This window comes from Acanthochromis polyacanthus, chromosome 9 (genome assembly GCF_021347895.1).
Source record: "Acanthochromis polyacanthus isolate Apoly-LR-REF ecotype Palm Island chromosome 9, KAUST_Apoly_ChrSc, whole genome shotgun sequence".
In the NCBI taxonomy this organism is placed as follows: domain Eukaryota; kingdom Metazoa; phylum Chordata; class Actinopteri; family Pomacentridae; genus Acanthochromis; species Acanthochromis polyacanthus.
The window spans coordinates 34,290,178-34,313,933 of NC_067121.1; the positions used below are offsets into that span (position 1 = coordinate 34,290,178).

Below are 23,756 nucleotides of genomic sequence, written 5' to 3' on the forward strand. Positions count from 1 at the left end.
CCGGAGACAGACTGAATTAGATCAAACAAGAACAGGGCAGCATGTCCACACCACAACCGAATTAAAGAGGAAATCGACGTTAACCAAACTTCAATGCCGAATCAATGGCGGGTCGATGCTAAACAATTAACTGCCGCTCCTTGTGACGTGTTTAAACCGCGTCTCGCTGTAAGACAAACAGACAGGGAGCCAGAGGAGACTGTTTTCAGCGCCGTCTGACATTTTACTGAGCGCTGAACAAAAGGGAATTTCTCCCCTACACTCACTGCTAGAATGGGTTTGATTGAAAGTTCAGACGGAATTTAAAACTTGTCACAGTGTGAAGGTCTGTCTTGTGAAGTCACAAGTGCTCCTGAGAGGCTGGCTGTTTTCTGCTTCTGTTTCTGTGGGGGGTTTATGTTCGACTGCCTCTGCATAATTGGAAAGTGTGTGTGTGTGTGTGTGTGTTTTTCCCATGCGTCTGGATTGTTTAGAGAGGAGGACGTGGCGGTAGAACGAGAGCACATATATTTGCATGCATGTTTGTGTCACACCTGGGTGGAACATCATTTGCATACCCTTTATGGTTGTGGTTGTTTTATGTTGTCCTAATGGTTTCTATGAGCGCAGTGGAGGGTGTTTCACATCTTGACAATTATGGGCTTTATTGGAATTATGGCTTAAAGTTAACGATAATTATAACTTGTCTTGCTTTCATTGTTCGGTTACGATAATGCTGTGCTCACAAAATAATCGCTGCAAGTCTGATGTGGCAAAAAACAGGCAGCAAAATGATATGACAGCATGTAAATAAGACAATATTATGGTTGTATTATCTAATCTGCCTTATTTGGAGGTAAAATCACAGTTGCGTGTACCTGTAATGTTGGTAGTAATTCCTCATTACTCTGTGCTGAACATAATATTGAATCAGACACTTAATATGCAAATGATCAACCTTGTTTCTCCAAAATTGTATTTGTGCACAATTAAACTACCTTCTCATTTACATTTGGAAAGGAACATAAATTTATTTTGAGACAACCTCAAAAAGTAAAACTGTGACACACAATCACAATGACAACTATTTGTTAGAAGCTCGATTAAGTTTAGGTACCAGAACTATTTGGTTAGATTTAGGAAAATATCACAGTTTGGGGTAAAATATACTCTTTTTTTTAAACAACATATTTAAATCTTCTCCTCCCTATTCTGTCCTACTGGGGTGAGGAATCCTGGAATCCTGCTCCATCTTGATTGTTTGTCAGAAACGGAACAACAGTGAAGCGTGTGGCAAAGATTGGTTGATGTGAAATATATTTCTGTCAGAAAACGGGTTTCCCTCAAAATCTAATTGAGAATGCAGTACAGCACAACAAGATTTTTGACTGAAAGCGCTGCTTAGACGGGCGTCACTTTTATGTTTTTTTTTCAGACTAGTTTGACTAAAATGTGTCAGACTACTTGTGTCCCTCTTAGCAATAGAGCTCTTTTCAGTGTTGTTGTCACCTTGAGGAATTGAAGCCAAAGTTATGGCAATAACACTTGAGTTGTAAATTACTTTTTTTTTATCTGATCATTCATTTATGAAAGTCTGTACAAAAATTTTGAAGTCCAATTTTATTTCCCCTCCAGTGTCTGACAATCCCTTGTTACGCAACTCTGGCATCATGATTTTGTTTAGCTCCGACAGACTGTCACATATTTGATCTGTCTGTGATCTAATCTGACCTGATCAGGCTCCAACATAATCAGATATAATTCAGCTTTCTGCTTATCATTTAGTCTCTGGCTTGCTTTTTTGTGTGACATTGGTAATACCAGCTCATTTAATGGATTTTCATTTAAATCATTTTATTTATTTGTATAAATAGTAGCAGAATTTGCAAGCAGTCATGAAACAAGCAGTGTTGAATAAGGAGATATTCAAAGCATTGATTTGACTAAACCAATTAAACTAATGTAAAATGACATTTCATTTGAGGAAACATCTTCATCTTCAAATTAGTCACGAATCTGGACACATAAAATACGATGCCTTCTCCAACATGATGTGTTTTGAGATCATTTATACGCAGTTTCTTACAGTCATATTAAAAAATCATCACGTCTAATGGAAACTGCTGGATTTTTTGACAGATTTGCACAAGCAAACATTTGATCCTCTTTGAAACAGTGCATACTAATAAAGATGATGTAATCAAAACAAATAACACATAAAATGAACATTTTGTAATCATTTTCATCATTTACATGAAAAACTTTAATCAGACCTTCAAATACATCAAATTCAATTCACATCTTCCAGATACAAATTCAACCCAAGAGCACACCGTCTATTGCAACAAAGAAATCTCCAAGAACACAGAACTGCAGGTAACTCTGCAACTGTTGGTGTCAAAGCACTGTGTCTACAATCACAAAGAGTTTGCACAGATTTGACCTGCACGGGATTCGTGCCAGAAAAAAGACTTTGCTGCCTAAAAGAACAATGGAGCAAAGCTACTGAGCTAAATGTTGTGGTTTGGGGTTGCCTCACTGCCTCAGGAACTGGGCAGCTTGTGGTCATTGATGCAACTGTGATATCTGCGTCATATCATAGCGTGCTTGAAGATAATGTGAAACCAATGGTCCAAAAAATGCTAATGGCGCTACCAGAGGTTAAATGCCTGGGACTCCACATTAAATGTCAACGAGATCCTCAAGCAAGTCCAGTTGCCTTTGTTTTAGCACTTAGGTAGCTCAGCACATAAACAAATCCACAAAGGAAAGGCTAAAGTGGAAGAAGTGGATGATTATGGACCAATATAGTCAAGAAAATAGAACAAACCAAGATTTGAATCCAATTGATTTGTTTTGAGGGGATTTTTAAAGAGCAGCATATGCCAGAAAACTCTCAATCCAATGTCAGAGATGCCTACAAGAAGTCTATGTAGATTCTCAGTCATACAGGTTGTGGTAATCCTAGAAACTTCAACAGAAAGCTATTAGACTGTGGCCAGAATCACTCACTATGCTCTACATAGTGCACAATATAGGGTGCTTGCCATTTTGTAGAGCTTTCTGAATGCTAAGTTAGAAATGTTAAACCCTATATAGTCCACTCAGAATATCCCACAATGCACCGCAAGAAGTAGTGGACTGCCGACATTCCCTAGCCAAGCAATATGTACCATCATGTGCTGCACAAAAGAAAATGCGAAGGAGACGAACGAAAGCACAAAAACATGTTGTAAATGTTTATAATGTAAATAATTTCCTATTTAACTTGAATTTGGTTGTACCTGTTTCTAGGTCATGTAATAAACTGTGAATTTGATGCGTTTGCTCTGTGCTGCTACAACACAAATCACGGCTAGTGAGCAACATAATAATTAGCTCCAGTAGTGTCCAATATGCCACTTTTGCTGAGGTGCTCTGTCGTGAGTAGATGATTTTGAACACACTCCTCTATTTGTCTTCTAGGTTCTTAGGTTACAGAATTGAAAAAGGGTCTTGTATGAGAGGTGAAATGTCTTCAAGAACCTAAAAGAGAAGTCCAATTGCTTTCTCCTGAAGTTCCTAAGATTACCTACAAGAAAGATGTTTGACCAGAAACTGCTAAGAGAGACAAAACTAGCTTCTAATGCCAGTGGTGCACTTATTTTTCCATTAAAGAATATTAGATCTATTGTTTCTTTGTCAAACTAATGCATCTAAAGGTTTATCTCTTTGTGCTTCGGTTGAAGTATGTCATCTTTATCTGTAGACACTGTTTTAAAAATAGATCAAGCGTGTGGTTTTCCATATATTCCCATGCCTGTTTATGTGACTGTACCTGCTCTTTAGAATTTGTACAGACACCATGCAGGCCTGCTAAACCTGTGTCCACAGACTTGTTTGTGTTGTGGATATGCGTGTAGGTGTTTATATCTCGCTCTCCTGAGGCCCAGATGGGGATCTATTGCTCTCCAGATGGGAGCGAGTGCAAAGACATCTGATGATGGCAGAGCTGATCACAGCCAACCCGGAGAGTTGTTGACTTTAATTATGAGTCGCTGTGTAGATGTTGGCCTTCGCTTTGTGCTGTGCTCTATTAACTGTCCCACGCTTTCTGGCCTGCTTTCAACTGTTTCTTCTTTCTCCAGGTCAGTCCCCACCGGCTCAGAGGCAAACACCAACACACATACAGACAGAAGCACACACTAACACACACACACACACACAGGCAGAAACACAAACACACATATTCTTAGTCACGCCTTGGCTCCTCGTCCACTCTGTGCTATAACTGCGCCAAGTGGAGGTTCAGCCAGGGCACAGAGAGACTCAGAGTCATTACACCTCCTTCTTTAAAGTTGCCGCGGCCAGCACACACACACATTCACCTGGAAAGCCCGTTGGTAAAACTGTCACGTACAGTAAGACACTCGTGGACACAAATGCACACACACAAACACTTACACATACCCTCGAGGAAAACAAATGATATTGCAGTGGTAGGTAAGCTGGCCACGAGGTGCAGTTTCATTTCAAACGGGCTCTATGAACTCATATGGGCCGTGTCCCAAATTAATTTTCCTACCGTTTCCCCCGATCGACCTGTTTCTTCAGACATCTCTCTGAATCGGTGGGCCTGTTCCAAATCGATTGGCTGACCCTCTCCCCTCTGCCCCGCTTGACACTCCCCTGGCTGATATGACGGAGCTGGCGTATTACCTCCACGACCGGCTGGTGGAGCTTGTGGTTGTTCTTTAGGCCTCTGGCTCTTTTGAAGTCAACCAAACAGAAGATAAATACCTTCGCCCTCCTCCGCGGGCTTCTAGAGGAGCTCAGGGGATATTCTCGCACCTGCCTGCGTGTCCTTGCAAACTTTGCCTGATGTGTTTGGGGAATTGAACCCTGCTGCCAATCACGGGGCTCAGCGGCGCCCTGCGTTGCTGCCGCCGCTGCCGCTGTGCGCCTATTGGCAATTCACGTGAGCTGCCAGCTGATTTTCCACACTGTGATTTCTGCTGCTGCTGTAAACCTCACCTCCGTTTTAGCCTCGAATAAACACAGAAGGCCACACACACACAGACACACACACTGAATTTGTTGAGGGAGGGAAACATTCACATTCATTAGGCTAATGCACAGCTGTGGAAAAAAACATTTTCTTGGTGTTTTTATGATTTATTGTGTGGCAGAAATGTGAAATTGTGTATATGGGATATTAGTTATTTAAGTGATTTAGAGGTTGGCAGAGAGTACTTTTCCTCCTCGCTTCATGATTTATGGTTATTGCAAAAATGTGAAATTGAGTATATGAGTATAAGCATATTACCTTATGATAATATAAGTAATTGAAGAGATTTAGGAGTCTGGGGAGGCTGGGTGTTGCATACACAACAGCACCAAAGAAAATGGGAATGGCAGCTTATCAGTCTGATATCATTCTCCAAGCAGAGGTGACACATGAGTAAATTTGGCTTTTGTGGCCAGTGGCTTCATATTGTTTGGCTCTTGATATATTTGATGGTATATCAGGGGGATATGAAATACAGGAGTTATGAGATGTCATATAATTCACGTTAAGCGGATGTGAAATATGGTGATAGCCAGTTGTGTTATATGTAATATTGTTTGGTGTATATTTGCGCATGCATGGAAAGATGGCTGAAAGATTCTCAAGCTGTTCCACTTCTGCCGCCATAAAATCTTCATAGCCATTCTATCTGGTTAAGTGTGTTTCCTTATTTTACTTTCCTATTAATCTTGGATGAACAGATAAGGGTGAAAGGTCAACTTTAAATGGATTTGGTTTCCTTAGGCTCAGCTCTCCTGCTTCAAAATGACTCTGAGCAGTGCTTTCAATCAGCGCTGCCACCACTCACTGTGGTAATGATGGCCAGGGCTTCATTAAGAAGCTCGTTAAGTCCCCTCGTTAAGCTGCAGGGCCGTTAAGACTTTGATTGTTAATGGCTCTCCGTTAAGGAGAGCGAGGAACCAGGCTCCCACGGTGGTCCTGACCAGCCGGGTGTTTTGGCCAATTGGCCCCAGCTGGCCTCCTCAGAAGATGAGAGGAAGCCTGAACGCAAAATTTACACGCTTTCACTCCATTTTTGTGATCGTAGCTGCAATAATACAATCTCTAAACCTACACAGGTGCGCTAGTAAAGGACGAAAATAAAGGTTCACATAAGCAAACACCACATCTATGACTTGGCCCTTTGCTGAGTGTGTGTGTGTATTTTGACAGCATTGATTAGTTATTGGTCAAGTGCATTGACTCGTTGCCTCCCTGGTACTTTAAGCCATTTCCTTGTGTTATTTTGAAATGCAATGGAAGTGAGCCGTAGACCAGTCTGCCTGAATGTCTGCAACACTCCCTCTAATAGGGTTGGCATATTGTACCAGGGCTGCCCATAAGAAGTACATGGAGAGACCATTTATCAGCTTTATTGCAATAGCTGGAGATGGTGATCTTACTCATAATCGAGCTGGGGAGTGAAATCTAAACTCAAGTAGTCACTGGAGATACTGAGATCCATCTGGATGCAATGTACTAATGGAGTGTGTCTTTGACAGAATCTAGATGTACTGTCATCGAATCTACATTTCCTGGTTTTAATTGGGCTGTAAATACTAAGCCTTGTCGCAGCTGTTGTAGTTGCTGCGTAGGTTCAAAGGAAGGCAGACAGTCAGAGGCGGAATTATGAGGCGTGAACTGTTTTCTGGAGTGTAGTGGCAAACACTGATAGACTGGTAGAGAGCTGGTGTTAATAAACAGGTATATGAAGTTGGTCTCAAGCTGTTAGGGTTTAGAAATTATTTTTATTTGACCTCTCGGTTTGTTTTGGTTGGAAATGGCAGAAGCAAGTGACAGAAGATTGCAAAACATTATTCATACGCCTTGAAATTGTCAGTTTTTAAAAAAAGAAAATGCAGCTTCTGTACGATTTCAAATGCTCCTGGTACTTTTCACCATGTTGTAAAGAATTCTTCTATACTATAATCCTAGAACAGCTGATACAGTCTTCTCTAGCCAGTTAAAAGTCAATTCTAAATTATGGCTAAAACCAAAGAGCTCAATGAGCTTAAAGCCATATTCGAAAGGTTATGGTAGGAATCCAAAAATGACCCCTGCGCTAACAAGAATGGTAATTCCATGAAGTCAAGACGAATCCAAGAACCACTGCCAAGACCGTCCCGATGAATCAGTGTCGCCCACCAGCAGACACTGTACAAGGCTGGTCTCCATGGATGTTGACCAGAAGGACTTAACTACTCCAACACAGGAACTCAAAAGCTCACCTGGATGTTGCAAAAGCTGAACTATACAATTAAAGAAGAAAACTTTTGTTCATTAGTTCTGTGGTCAGGTGAGACAAAAATTGAGTTGTTGGTACACACACACACACGTGGCTTTCATTTCATGAGAGAAGGAGATACTTTCAACCCCAGAAAATCCCACTGAGAAAGTATAATTTTGGAATGTGATGCTTTTTCAAACAATGGGCCAAGCAACTTTTTCTAAGGTAATGGCATTATGAGAAAAGACATTAAGATTGTGGATGAGAACATGAGGTGATTTGCAGAAAAACTTGTCCTTGGACAGCATTGGAGCTTCCAACAAGACAATGATCTGAAACAGTCCAAGTGGTGAAGAAATGGTAAAAAGAAAACAATATTAGCTTGTTGCGGCAACCCACCAAGAGCCCAGTTCTGAATCTGTGGAGGAACAGGAAACCAGACTGATGACAAAGAAGAAAAAAATCTGGAGATCATCACAAAAAGGTGGAACAAAAGCCCAGTGGAGACAAGCAGAATCCTTTTTAGCAGTTATTCATAACGTTGGATTGATGTGGTGGCAAATACAGGCTTTGAAGCTGATTACTGGACTTGACATTTTTCAAATAAAGGACATAGAAATAGTTGTCATACTGCCTTTTGTCACTTGTTAATGTAATTTCCAGCCAGAAGAAACTGTTCAAATGTAAATTCTCTATGGGCTTAATGTATATCAGTAGCAGCTTTGGCAGAAATGCACTTGTAATCACAGGTGTAATAGCAGTAATGATGGCTTGCCTTTTTTTTAGCTCGTGCATATCCTGGTGTTGTGCATGCTGGCTCTTTTTCACGCTGTAGCTCAATGAGACATTTCATTAGAACAGAGACATCTTTAATGTCAGCACTAACTCCTGTGTTTTCCCTGCTGTGACTCGTCAAAATGTCAGTTGTGAAGGAAGCTCACTGACTGAGTGTTAGCATTAGTGGGCATTGAAAATGGACCCAAAAAACACCTGGAGTAAAACCATGTGATGACGCATTAATACGTGTGTTAGGAATATCAACTAATTTTCACAGTGGAAAAAATATCAAAATTCCAGTGGCAGGTTTTCAAAGCAGCTTTGCGTCACAATTGACTTTTAAGATAAAACCTTATTATCCTCAACAGAAATTCTTTTGCCAGACATTGTTCAGAAACAAAAGTACATAACATGAGGAAATGCAGATCTTAGTAGAATAGCAATAAGATGACAGCACGATATATTGCTGAAAATAATGTAAGTAACCTGTCATAGAAAGTCAGAAGTGACTGACGTAGTGAAGTAATATCACACATGATAATGACTGTGGGCTGCTCAGTGGAGTAGTGGTTAGCACTTTCGCCTTGCAGCAAGAAGATCCCTGGTTCGAATCCCGGGGTGGGCCTGGGATCTTTCTGCATGTTGTCCCTGTGCATGGGTGGGGTTTCTCCGGGTACTCCAGCTTCCTCCCACAGTCCAAAAATATGCTGAGGTTAATTGGTTACTCTAAATTGCCCATAGATGTGAATGTTAGTGTGATTGTTTGTCTGTATATGTAGCCCTGCGACAGACTGGCGACCTGTCCTGGGTGTCCCCTGCCATCGCACGAGTCAGCTGGGATAGGCTCCAGCACCCCCCGCAACCCTAATGAGGATAAAGCGGTGTATAGAGAATGGATGGATGATAATGACTTATTATACATGAAATTTAAAAACACACACACGAAAAATTAGATATTACACATGATAATGACAATTTGTCATTATCATGTGACAAATTGTCACATTTGTCAGCTAAATGCATGACTTCAGTAGCTAAACACACACATACGCTACCATTTAAAAGTTTGGAGTCATTTAGAAATGTCCGTATTTTTAAAAGAAAAGCGTTTTTTTTTTAATGACGATGACATTCAGAAATACAGTCTAGACATTTTTAATGTGTGAAATGACTCTTCGAACTGGAAATGATTTTTACTGGAATATCTCCATAGGGGTACAGAGAAACATTTCCAGCAACCATCACTCCTCTGTTCTAATGCTACATTGTGTTAGCTAATCGTGTTGAAAGGCTAATTTAAGATTAGAAAACCCTTGTGCAATTATGTTAGCACATGATTAAAAGTGTGAGTTTTTATGGAAAACATAAAATTGTTTGGGTGACCCCAAACTTTTGAAAGGTAGCGTACCTGCTTATGAATTCCACATGAGGCTTTCATGACATAAATGCAGCGTATTAAGCTTTATTTTGGTATTTGGATGACATTACAACAAGGCCACTTGATTGAAGAAAATCAGTTGCCCTTGTTGTGGTTTTGTTGTGTTGCTGTATTTTGCTTTTTGCTTTTGCCCTAAAGCAGGGGTCTGGAGCTCTGGAGCCGCATGCGGCTCTTTCAGCCCTCTGTTGTGGCTCCCTGTAACTTTGGAAAATAAATTGTTCTGCCTTTCAGGTGCGTTTCAATGAATTTTAATATAGAGAATTTTATTGTGAAATTACCGCTCTTATTTTGACGTGTCACTCCACCGGATGTGCTGCTGGGGTACTATTGCATGAGAGCGCAAGGTTGATGCAGAGGGACAACACAGAGCTTCTGATTCCCACACGTTTCATGGCTTTTTTTGTTTTACTCCTGGAGAAGCAACGCCTGTAGTTTCACATCGTTTTGTACTCAAGAATGGCAAGCCTGTATATTAAAGCTCCACTCCAAGAAAGACACGTCTTGTCTTTGAGTCAAAAGTACTCATGATAGGGTAATACACGTTACTCGCAAGAGCATGGCTCGATTTCACATCCAGCATTCAGGCAGCAGGTCAGAGTCAGAGGAGTGTTGTCTTAGAAAATAGAGCAGCGACTTACCGGAGAAAAGTTATTAGCTTAAGATAAATAGATTTTACAAGTTAAATAAACATTCGCAAAATATTGATTTCCAGCTAACACTATGTAACATATGAGGTCCAGGAGCAAAAATGTCATTAACCAAGTAAGATAAATATTAGTGGAAGGACACAATTAAAAAATGAATCTATCTAATTAGAGGCTTTGTAATTAATTAATCATGACTGATTAACAAGGGCATAGAGGTAAAAAAAAAAAAAAAAGCGATATATGCAGTGTTGTCTTCATTTTAAATGCCAAAAGGATTTTGCAGCTCCCGGTGTTTTCTTTTCTGTGGGAAACTGGTTGAAATGGCTCTTTGAGTGTTAAAGGTTGCTGACCCCTGCCCTAAAGACTTCTGACAAAATGATACTTCTGCAAGTGTCATAAGTCCAAACTTATCATTTCCTCCACCTTCTACAAGAGAGCAAGCTACAGTGCTTTTACAGCTGCTTTCATTTTTTAAAAAATGTATTTATTTATTTGACCTTTATTTTATCAGATAAAAAGTTTGACATCAGTTCTAATTTGCAAGCAAGAGTCTGAGGTTTCTAAGAATCATCGATTGAATGCACATGTTCAGGCTTGATGTGGTGCAGCTGATCAAAGATAACCCCTTCACTGACATTACTTGGTGCGTGAACACAGAGAAAAGCTTCACAATAGCAGTGCATCTCTGTCTAGTTTGTGCATCCAGCTCACACAGTACCCTCTAATGTTGATAAAAGCGCTTTTAGATTTTCCAATTTGCATTGTCATTAAAATAAAGGGCTCTTCTGAAGGTGAAGTGTTGTTTAACTTTTGACTTTGAGCCATCTTCTTCAAATAGTTTTAGCTTTCCGCTGACAGTCTGGACCTGGGACTGCTTTTTCTGAGCCATAAAGAGCCTTGTCAACACCCGTGCTCATCGTTTACCCCCCAGGAAGCCGGCGTATCCATGCCATTTCCCCCCTTGAAAAATAGCGATCCTCAAAGTAAATGAACATTTCGATTCACAGTATCCATTCTCATTTCATTTAGCAAATGTGCTTAGCTGTTGCCACGCAACAATGCTTTCCTGAGCTAAACCCCCCCACACCCACACCCCGCTACCCCCTCCACCCACCACCACCACCACCACCACCACCATAACCACACATCCCTTCCCCAGCTTTCTCTCTGTTCTCTTCTCTCCATCTAAAGTCACAATGTCACACTTTCTTGCGAGTGGGGCCTAATTTAGCGGCTTTTTTTCCTCCTTTTTGGTCACAGTTGCTATTCGATTCACGTAGGTGCGAGGGTAATGAGATTGAATCTTGATGTGCTCGCCGCATCCCGCTGGCTCGTCTCTCTCGTCGAGGACAGAGGACAGTGTGGAGCGTTCCCTCATATTACCTCTCCATGCATGAGGAGGCCGCTGGTTGCTCGGCTGCTCTGCTTTTCCCACCAGGCGCTGATCCAATAAAACTCAACACAGGACCGTGATCGATACGGCATGTCCTACTGCCATGCAACCCCTCCACTCTCACTCATACACACCTATTAGTTAGAGAATAATGGATTGGCCTACTGTTCATTATACCTTTGATTTGGTGCTTTCATTAAATGGCCAGGCCACTGCATGTGCACAGACTAGTAAGCTCTCGCTGTCCACAGCTGCCGGGAACTGAATAGGGGCTTTAAGTGTGAGCAGGAGAGCATGTGTTCTGGATATTGTTGAGATTAGCAAGATCCGGGTTCATAACTGCTCATACTACCGGAATAGAAAGATGAGAAAGTGTGTGTCTGTGTGTGTGTGTTAGAGAGAGAGCGAGAGGGAGGTATTGTGTGTATTTCTTTTCTCTGCTTCTGTTTAAATTCATTATATCCTGGAGGCGTGCAGGGGATAATCTGCTTGTTTTGTCTTCACCGCCTGTCTGAAAAAACAAACTTAATTTTTAACTGGTGTTTACTCTTGTCTTTTCCCCCACTCTTTCTCGTTCTCTTCTGTCCCTAATTCTTTTCTTTCTTTTGCTTTTTCTTCTCGTTGCTCCTCTTGCTATCCTCATCCAGCTCCACACTGACATGGACAGGAATGATGGACGCACTAAGTATGTCCTGCGAGGCGAGGGGGCGGGCTCGGTCTTCGTGATAGACGAGAAAACAGGTAACATCCACGTCACAAAGCCACTGGACCGTGAGGAGAAGGACGAGTACCGTCTCATCGCCACGGCCACCGACAGGCAGACCGACCGTGCCCTGGAGCCCTCGTCACAGTTCATAATTCGGGTGCAGGACATCAACGATAACCCGCCTGTCTTTGATGAAGGCCCCTACAGCGCCACGGTGCCCGAGATGGCAAATATAGGTACGTGAAGCACAGCGAAAGGGACTGTTATGACTGATTTAGAGTCAAGAAGGACAAGCATGACTCCTCATAGTAAAGGAGACATTCAGAATCAATAAGCAAATGAATGACACACATGAGTAAACCAATAAATAGTTTGGTAAACTTCAAATTTAAAACTCTTTCATTTTATAATGTCACTTCTCACTCAGTGGAGTTGTCGTCGGCTTCGTCTGCTCTCTAACCGTGTAGCCAATCTCTCAGCAGACTCACCAACTGTTACCAAATTTAGCCAGATAGCTCTTGTCAGTTGCAGCCACAACAATGCCAGAAAAAGAAAAGAAAAGAAATTCAAGGCTGCTGCTGTAAATACACACAGTGTACACTTACAGTACATCTCTCTTTTTTTTATTTAGCTTAACAAGCCTAGCATGCTCTCTGACCTGCCAGCCAATGAAAAAAGGCTTGAATATATTACTCAGCAACCAAGCTGGAAAAAGGTTTTAATTAAAATTACTAATATCACAATGTAAAAATACAATGTTACAAGAAGGAGTCATGCATTTGAATCTGGTTTTAAGTAAAATGACTAAAGTGTTGCCATTAAAACATATTCTTCAAGCCTTTTTATTTTAGATTTCTGAAGTCTGAGTCCTTGTTTGAACCATAACATGAGTGCTGTACACGAGAGAAGTTGTTCAGAGCTGTCCTGTAATACAATCAACTGAACTTTCTATCCTGATCTGGCCTGTTCAGTACAGCAACCCAATTTGTTGCATCTTTCCCACAGTTCTAACATGAATAAATTGCTATTGCAATGCCATATGCCATCCAGTCAGCAGTTATAGTTACATTTTGCATGATAGACAGATGTTTTCATTTAATCTTTTGACCAGAAGGCAATACGGAGGGACCATTATTATATTCTGATCAACCAGCGTTTGTGCAAAGCTGAACACATGGTAACATAATTGCAATTGTGGATTTGCAGAAGTTCCCTGGTAGCTCTTTTGGCTAAAAGGGACTTTATGTCGTTTGGAATCTTTGTCGTATGTCACAAACATTCTTTTATCTCATCTTTTCTCATCCTCCCTCTGCTGTGATTGAGTATGAGAGCAAAAAACAATAATAAAATGATAAATAACGTCAATAGCAAGGAGAGGAACTTACCTTAATATAGTGTGCCATTAAAGTTACATTCTGTGAACAAACTGAGGCCATAGCGTTTTATTGGTTTATTGTTTAATCAGAATAAAGTAGCAGCCAGTGACTGCTGTCAAGCTCCAAAATGATGGATGCCCCACTTGACCACGGCTAGACAGTATGCTTTATTATTTCTATCTCAGTGGGCTGAATTGTCTGAAGGCATTTTATTCAATTGCTTTGAATCTGCTGTCTGTATCCTCTGCACTGAAATATGCACTTTGAAAATATTAAAAAACATCAATTTATAGCAGCGAATTAAACCAAAGCAGCATCGGAAATTTAAGAGCTCTATTATTTTAATTGTAACGTAAACACCTATTATGAAAATCACACAAATTGGAAACACGAGCTAATATTTGAAATACAATAAGCATATTAATGTAGCTGTAGATGTCCTCAGTATGAGGCTTTGACAGCTGCAGTTATGCAGCCATTATACAACACAGCACTGCCATAATTATTGCCTGCTAGGACTCCATTCACACTGAATCACCATTCTGTACACAGACTTGTTAGACTTCATCACAATGAAGTCTGAAATGGGTATATTGTATGGTGGGAAAACCTGCTGCAATTTAGGTGCCGTGCAATACAATAGGTTCAATATGTGGATGGTTTTCAGACAATAAACTTGAGCAAGTGAATGTTTATTTGCTGTTAAAGACTAAGTCTGAATCCCACAACTAATATCGAAACACCTCAAGGCAGATCAAAAAGAGTCTTAAAATTTTGATTGACTGTTCTCCAGAGTTGTTGCTTTTATCACCATGCTGTAAAAAAGCAATCTGCACGATGACGTCACTGTTTCTTATTTGGATTAATATTTATCACACTGCTTTTATCTGTTCCAAACCAGTCCACAATTATTTAACATTTTTTAAATAAATGCACATAAAAACACCTAATTTCATCAGTTTCACATCCAAAACTTGAAAGGCTCTGAAAATCTGGTACGAGTGATGGCGTCCAGCATGATCAGTGTGTTATCAGTCAAAGTCTGTAAATATTTCCTCTGTGCTCTTCTCAGTGGTTTAAGGAGGGCAGAAGTCACGTACTTCTGTGCAGTAATCAAGATGTTGCAACCTGTAATTCAAGACCAGTTTCCATCAAATCTCATTCAAAGTCCTGATGAAAGTGGTGGACTGACCTTTTGACTATTTTAGTGAAAGCTTTAGAAGAACTGAAGCTACATACAGGTGACAAATTAAAGGAAAACCTAAACCTCACCCCTACAGTGAGAGGATCTGGCTGTTATGCTGTAGGGGACAATTTTCTGTTCTGTGTGTTCACCTTTATCCTATTGCTATATATTACTATTGCAATTACAAGCCCAGGCAAATATTGTGGCCAATATTTGGCATTTTTCCAATTATTATAATTGGCATTCTAAAAAAAATGACCTTTTATTGATACACTAACTGCTCTATTTTAGGTCTAATGCAGCCCACTCTCTCTGTCTGCAACCACTCTGGTCTCTCTCAAGCAGAGACTGCAAATGCTGAACAAGAAACACAAGTTGTTGTCACAAACCAGGAATTTACAGTCAGCTCCATAAATATTTAGACACTGACACAGTTTTCAGCACTTCCGCTTTGTACAACACCGCAATGGATCTGAAATAAAACAACCAAGATATGCCTTCCGTAAGAGTTTCAGCTTTAATGTGAGGGTATTTACATCCAAACAGGTGAACAGTGTAGGAATTACAACACATTTTGTATGTGCCCTCCACCTTTTTACAGGATCAGGTTTGTATTTGGACAATTGACCGCTCAGCTGTTCCATGGCCAAATGTGTTTTATCCCCTCATTATTTAATTTCCAACGAGCAGATAAAAAAAATCTGGAGTTCATTTCAAGTCTAGTATTTGCATTTCAATCTGATTGTGTTAAAAAATCCAAACAAACCCGTCAGAGAGATAGGAGAAACGTTCGCTGTGGCCAAATCAGCTATTTGGTGCATTCTTAAAAAGAAAGAACACACTGATCAGTCTGAACTGATCTCACATCCTAATTTAATTACTTCTACTTCTGTTTTACATATTCACTTAATGAAAAAGCCTGGTTATGAATTGCATTTAATGTGTATCATTTTCAAATCAGTTATTGGCCTTTCTTGATTACCAATAATTAGCATTGGTTCAGCATCTCATCACAGTCACCAGATCTTGACCTCATCGAACATCTGTGGGAGATTTCGAACCGATGTGTTAGACGGGGCTTCCATGACCATCATCAAAACACCAAATGAAGAATATTTTTTGCGGTGGTGCCCAATCTCCACTAGTAGAGTCGAGACATTCAGTATCAAGATGCACCAAAGCTGTTCCTAAGACACTTTTTAAGAGGCAGATGGCAGTTTTCCTTTAATGTGTCACTGTTGTTTCTACGTGCTGCAGTGCATCAGTTGCAGTTATGTCAGTTATATCACCATAAAGCAGTTATATCACCACTGATGTGCAGTATAATACCAAAATACATTCTATTCTAATCTGGCCCTGTGCTATACTCCACATTAAATTACCATAAGCATGTAACGGTTAGAACACTAAAGCAGCAGGTTGTCTTTAACAGCGCTGTGGCTTTTTGCCAAGGTTAAGTGATACACAAGGTGAGATTTCATCTATTAAATTGAATGAACTTATACACAGACAGATTTTCATTCAGTAAGTCTCAGTAGTCTTGACCATTTCATGTTATACAGTCAAACTGATATAATATTCAATACAGGCAACGTCGTGTGCCTCAAGCGACTGCCCAATTATTACATTTAATATACTGAAATATAATTAAGTGAAAACAGAGATTAACCTGTTCTGAGTCTAATGGATGAAGCGCTCAGTGATGCGTGTCCATGTGATATGTTAATAAGAACGTGCCTTTGATCTTAGCTGTGTTTCACTTCGGGCTTTGCACAGTCGAAGGCTCTGAGAGCAGCTCTGCAAATATTTGCGAAAGAAAATTTGACTGACAGGTCCAAGAAATGTTCCTGTCTGTGCTGTTTCAACTGAGCTGTGTGTTAGTGTAGCACAAGTCAGAATACAAGTCCTGGGTGCCCTTCCCAGATTGTAACACTAGATATAGTTGCTAAAGGGCCCTCAGTGCAGTTACAAGCTAAAAGCGGTGTGCGATGAAGGGCATTTGGCCTCCTTATACGGTATGTAGGACATAAGCTTTTCCTCCCTTTAATAGTCCTCAGTCTCATAAAAATGTTTTGTGTAGTTTCACTCTGGTATATGGTGCTGAAACAGAATATAGAGAGCAACTTAAGGTGAAAGTACATTATAGGCTTTTTATAAAAGTTTTATATAAGTGCTAAAATGCTTGCTCTCATTTTTTTTTTTCACCAGGAGTGAGCAGGTCAGGTAGTTCTGTTCAATTTTATTACTCTTTTTGGCATGAAATTGCATCTCTGTTTCCGTCTGCTCTCACCAGACAGAGAGAATTTCATGGCTGGGTTTGGCGGCTGTGCCCACACGCTCAGACACACAGACCTCTCTGAAAATCCACAAAAAACTCAAATGCAAATGGGAAGACAATTTAAATGCAACATGGACAGAATCTGTAATAAGTTAGATTAATAGCTGATTTTTAATGACACTGTCACCAGAGCTGCTCATAGGATGTATGAGTCCCTTCTCTTTTTGTTGATTAAATACCTGTAACCATCATACAGCAGCGGGAATGATACAGTGCATACATTCTATCTGCAGTCACTAATTTAAAAGATGTGCTGCTTGTAATTATGCACAGGCTGAACAGTGAGGGTTATTATAATGATAATATGGCTATTATTATTGTAGGGAGCTCCCAGGTTATGTAATCACGTAAATGCCTTAAACAGACCATTGTTTTTATTGTAACATTTGCAGTTTTCTTGATTATGTGCGTGTAAATGCACACCACATAGATGCAACTACAATATGTTTAATTACTGCAGCAGACGAAAATGTATTCAAAGAAACAGGAGCACATTGTATTGCAAAACATGAAAAAAAGTCATAATCTGCCCATTAGCGCTGCAGTTTATTCATATTCGGGTCGTGCGCACTGTGTTGCTGCTTTGGACTCGCTTTTCTATCGGCCCGGACTTTCCGCTCAGCTCATTTGGTGGTAACTGACATCCACTTAAAAATGGGACGAGGAGCTGATGTGCCTGGTCATAACTGAAACCCATCTTGACTCCAACTGTGAATAATCTATTCCGCCTTCTAATTATGCATGCGTCCTGCTCCAGACTCTTTCCCCGACGCGGCACGGTGAAGCAAAATGGCAAGAATTAGATCGTCACACCCACCTGTGCTCGCACCTCTGTGTTTGAGTCGGAGCCCTCAGTGAAGCAAGGCTTTGTGAAAATGCTTTTTCTGTGGCAGAAGTGGTTAATTCTTCAGAATGAATAAATTCAGGTCGGCAAACGTGGGTTTCCTCTAAATGTATCAAAAGCTTCTCCTGGATGCCTCAAATGGTAGAACCTCAAAATCTACAACGAATCTAAGGGTACAGTTTTTAAATTACTGTTTTTGTTTTGTCTATGTTTACCTAAAAATATATGTAATATAGATTTTCACATATTTGTGATCTAAAAGCTGAAACACTGAGATTTCAATGAAATTGGGTACAAATAACTGATAGAGAGATTGTTAAATTATATACCACTTTCCAAACCTTCATTTTTATTTCATTTTTATATTGAAAATGGCAAACGGCTGCATGTCACAGCCACACTGACCTGACAATATTCTGTGACTGCAGGGAGATCTTGTAGAATGTGATAGGGATTTTTGGAGTAGAAATGCAATAAGTGGTAAGGGCGGAAATGGAGGGATTTTTTATTTTTTTTTGCACTCACACTGCAGCAAGATGTTGGAGTGACAATAACTGTCTCAGATTGTAATTCCAAGCATGACTGCAGAGTGCCTGTAGGAAACAGTTTGCATGTGCAAAAAGTACTCTAATCTCCATTTAAACTCTGCTCAGCCCCTTAAAAATGAGTTCTACTTTGAGGAATACTTTCCTTTTAAAGAAAAGCACAATTGCTTTCAGGAAAACTTTTGAATTTGCCAGAAAGTGGGTATTATTCTAAATAATTCACCCCTAAACTGGTTAGTTTAGAAAAGTTCAGCGAATTTGGCCTGAGGTCCTCGCCATCTGCCTCTTAAAGCTTTTTCCCAAACATCAAGGTCCCTCCTGCGCAGAATTGTTTAATTCAGGTTAGAATAATGACCCTGCCAGCAGCCTGCCGGGCAGGGCCCAAGGAGAGGGGGTGATGGAGACGAGCACTATTTAGTAATCCTATCAGCTGCCTTATGAGCGTCTGCTCCTCACAGCAGCTCAATCTTCAGATTGAGTTGTTCAGTCAATCATGGATTCAATATTTACTCGACGATTCAATATTTACCAAGGCGCTTCGCAGCACGCGTGACTGAGGAGATAGTGCTGTGAGGATCCTATCACAGACTCGTTACATGAAACATTTAAGGGTGAGGCTGGGGAGCAGGAGGAAGGAGGGAGCGTCTCATATACGGCAATGAGATGCTGATGCAAGGTGCGCTGGAATCGAGCCAGTCTTTCTGCTTGAAATGCGTCTGCAAAGTGTTTAGTGCTGGTTTCACTCGACTGGGCATAAACATCTTGCCAGATGTGTATCTGCATTCCGGGAAATTAGTCACATTTTAAGTTTAACCTTGAGTGTTGATATTAAAATCCAGAATTCTTATATCTATCTATAAACTAGAGAACGATTCCTATTCCTTTTCCCCAGAGGACAGATGTCTTATAGTATGAACATGCGTTCCAGTCGGGTGCGTGGCAGTGTGAATATTTGATCCTTGTGGAGTGTGACTGGCTGTATAGCACGGTTGGCAGGGTGCATACCAATGGGTTTCCCTCCGCCTAGCACTTGTTGCATCAACCTCAGAACCAAAACTGTTTGATCCCTAAGTCTGATTAGTTTTTAACTGCTGTCAAAAGAGACATTTCTGTCCCACTTATCTACTTGCATCCCCCCTGCACTTATCTACAATATCCATATTGGAAAAAAAGCCTTAAACATAAAGAGATTCAGTAGCAGACACTTTGTAGTCAGTGAGAGATGTGGTGTAGTGGGTGAGTGCTTTGAAATAATAACAAGTGCAGATAGCGCCGTAATATTTTTTTTCTAGCTGGTTGGAAAATGGGAGGAATGGAGAAATAAATCAAAACTCAGCATGGATTAAAAATAATGGCCAAACATCTGAAAACAGAGATAAAAAAAAAAATCTCTTCTTTCTCAAGTATTACTGTGGGTTTTATTTTGTATCACTGTGCCTCCATTCCTTGTGTATATTACTGTAGATACACAATGTCCACTCATGCATTCATCCATTAGCTGTACTGGCTTCATCCTGCAGAGGGTTATGGGGGCTGGAGACGATCCCAGCTGACATTTGGTGAGAGGCGGGGACACCCTGGACAGGACTCCATCACTGGGCTAAAACCTAGAGGCAGACAACCGTGCACACTCACATTTAACCTCACTCAACCAACAGCCAATTTAGAATCACCAATTAACCGACCAGGCAGGCCGGAGCACACAGAGAAACCCCGCTAGTCCTAAATACTGCACCACCATGCTGCCCACATAAACTCTATATTGTGTACTAATGGTGGCATTATGTCACGTTTTGCAAATATTTAACAAGACATGAGTGTTATTTAATGTGTAGCTATGCACCACGTGTGCCGACAGTCATCCACCGACTTTGGATTACCACAGCTAATTAAGCTTTACACATAGAAATCGAAAAGATTTAATGTTAATTTAATTCTTATTTAAACTGTCTCACAGCCAACCACAATTTGTGTAATTTGGTGCAGCTGCGAACAGCTTCTTTATTTCCTTTGGGCATTGCATTGCAGGACAGTAGAGCATAAACAACACACTCAGAAATCAAGCATTTGTTAGAATGCAGGAAGACTCTTTTTAACATAACTCCAGTTTATTTCGGCTCAGGTCTTATCTTTGTGGGCTTGAGAGTGGTTTCTGTTGTCATTCTAACACTGAACTCACCAAGTTTATTGTCCACATGAGATGGGGCAAAAACACAATAAGCAGTCAGGCATTCAGACTAACCAGATTTGCCAAATGTGTTTGGCAACCAGAGCTTTGACCCAAGTAAAGGACTGACTGCATATGTATGAGGCCACATTTTTCTGTGCAGTGCAGGTTTTACCAACATTACAGGTCCAGTTCTGCAAATGAGGTTTGATAGTGTTTCATTCCTAATGCATCAAAGTACACTACTCAGCAAAAACATGGTTCCTGTATATATTCCTATATATTCATGTTATTAGGTATTTTATACTAAGGCATAAATATGGAACTTCACTTAAAATCTGAACTATTTTATATGCAAACATGTACAGCCATGGCCATAAGTTTGGACACAAGTACCATGACGCTTGTGAATCTTTGAAAATACCACAAAATTGTCACTTACAATACAGTACACAACTCCTGAGAACTATATTAAGTTTCATATTTTAAAAAACATCAAAAGAGTTTGGTGAAAGTACTGCATTTTTTTTTTTGTTACTTTCTTCTAATATTATGTTTTGGGAACAAAGTTGTTCCAATTGTTGGAATTTATTGATAATATTATATCCCTTGTTGATTTGTTGACTAATTAACTGGTGCTGTCAAAAAATATTAGTTATGTTCTGTAATAGACATCAAAACAGACATAGTAAGTCATGCTGTGTCCAAACTTATGGCCATGGCTGTACTCTAGTCCAGTGGTTTCCAGTGTGGGGGTTGGAGCCTCTGACTTATATGATGAATCTTATAGATCAAGAGATGATTAGTAGGAGAGGAATGAAGAAAAAAAACTTCCACACAAAGTGGAATTAAGTTCTTTTCCTGTGTGAAGAGAACAATTTGTGCACAATTTTCTTCTTTGGACTGAAAACTATAGCTCACCTGAAAAAGCCCATGTTTTCTTATTTTGCCTTTCTCTTCAGTGGGTTATATAACTTTTTGTACATGTAAACGCTCAGCAAGCTCACAAAGCCCATACTTCACGCCAAAGGGAGTTATTCTCTCACCTGCCCGAAAACACTACATTTGAGGTGCAGGTAGTCTGACTCACTGGATGTAGGTTGAGGGCAAAATCCTGGCGTTTGCCCCACATTTCACACGGCTTTCCCCTGTCCTTCCACTGTCTGTGTGTTTACCGCCTTCAAAATCCCCTTCACTACAGGAAACAACAACAACCTCTGGGCAGCAACCTACATGCAGAAAATTTCAAGTTCTGCCAAAGGTTTGGACCGTGCAGTGAAGCAGCCCTGCTGGTTTTACTGTGAAATATCCATTTTAATGGCAGCCCTCGCCTCCCTGCATGCAAATGTGCCACCAAAACACTTCCTTCATTTCTACTTTGAGTGAACGCCATCACCACATCCTGTTCATAGCCCTGCCCAAGAGGACTGTTTTGGTTTAAAGAAATCCAAACACAGCAGAGCTTATTGTCTCCCCCCCCAGAGCAGAATAACAATGAGGTGCAGCCAAACCATTCCACACAGTCAGTGTAGTCAGTGTGGTCTGACCCTGTGAGGCTAATGGCTTTTTTCTTCAGTTACACATTTGTAACACATTTTAATAATGCCTGTAGAATCTGGTTTGGTGCAAAATCAAACAAAGAAAGAAGAAGTGACTCACAGTTTGCTATTATTTGAGCTGCATCTCCACATCTGTGGTTGCTCTGCGCAGACAGCGTGACCTCGCTTTTGTCTGTCAGGTGGACTTTCAGCAGGAGAGCCTTAAGCTTTGATTATACTCCAATATGAGACGTACACAAACAGCTGCAGATGTGGAGATGTCATTATACTACTTTTCCAGCCTGCTGTATTCCGTCTGGATGACTCTGTTGCATCCATTACACACACTGTAGGTCGTATCTACATATTTGCATTGATCGTGCTTTGAGATGACGTATGTTGTGATTCGGTGCTATATAAATACATTTAAATAGAGAGACTTATTCATGTATATATTACTCTTGAGCATGTGTACTATTTCCCTCGAAGCATGTTTAGCCTTGGACTGCACTTGGACATGAGCACATGTCTGCTGAAGCAATGCACAGCATGAATACCAAAATGTCTTTTGTGAACAATGTAGAACAAAGCATTGAAATTCTAAACTTGTAAATGAGGGCAAAACGAGTTCTTGGAAACATTTGCGAAGGCTAGCGAGAGAATATCTAATAACTCGTAGCATTTGAAATCTCACAAAGAAACCCAACAACAGGAGAAATCTTGTATTTTTTAATGCTGTTTTGGGCCTCAGTGCACTAAGCACTGATTTAATATTTGGCAGATTATTGTACCTTATTGGTAAAATCTTTAGATGTGAAATGGATGCGTTGGGGTAAAAAGCAAAATGTATCCCTCCTGACTTTAGTCGAGTGGAAGTAGAAAGTAGAAGATTACAGCACGGGAATGACTGAGTGCAATATTTAGTTCAATGTACTTAGTTACTAACCACCTGGATGAATGAAGCTACTGTATAAAAGTGTATCTCAGCTGCAGTTGAAGTAAAATACTTTTTTATGCTTCTGCTTTGTTTATTGCACTTTACGTTTGTGGATTCTGTTAACTTTAAATGACATTTTGTTCCTTTAAACTGGTATTCTAATTTCTGTGAAAGTGTAACATTTAGGTTTACTACTCCTTTAGCATTGTGCGTCTGATATCCGCGTTTCTTTAGATTTTTACTTCAACTCGACCACCGTTTTCTTACAGCAGGACAACAGTGTAAAGCAATGAAGGAAAGTATGGTGTGACTCAGTCTGTCTGCTAAGGGCCAGTGATGATCAGGCAGCTTTGTCAAACATATAGTCAAAAATCAATTCTGGATCAAAAGTCTTCCAAGAAAGTTCTCAAGAAAGAGTCTTCAAGCAGTCTTTAACCTCTATCCAGAGGTTGTAAGAACAAACATGAGCAAAATCTCAAGATTTCAACTGACTACACAACGCGTTACATCATCTTATATACCTAAACACTTCTCTTCCATTTTGGAAGGCCACAACCCATCGTCTGACCAAATTAGGATGTACATGATCGTATCAAAAGTTAGACCACCTT

The 23,756-nt window shown here is 40.3% G+C and overlaps 1 protein-coding gene across 3 annotated transcripts in view; it reads left to right on the forward strand.

Moving 5' to 3' along the window:
- Window positions 1-23,756, forward strand: part of LOC110953274 (uncharacterized) — a 182,534-nt gene that overhangs the window by 73,201 nt on the left and 85,577 nt on the right. For all 3 annotated transcript variants that reach the window (XM_051952948.1, XM_051952945.1, XM_051952947.1), the window contains exon 3: window positions 12,156-12,450. In XM_051952948.1, the coding sequence (XP_051808908.1) occupies window positions 12,156-12,450 (295 nt within the window). The remainder of the gene's footprint in view (window positions 1-12,155; window positions 12,451-23,756) is intronic.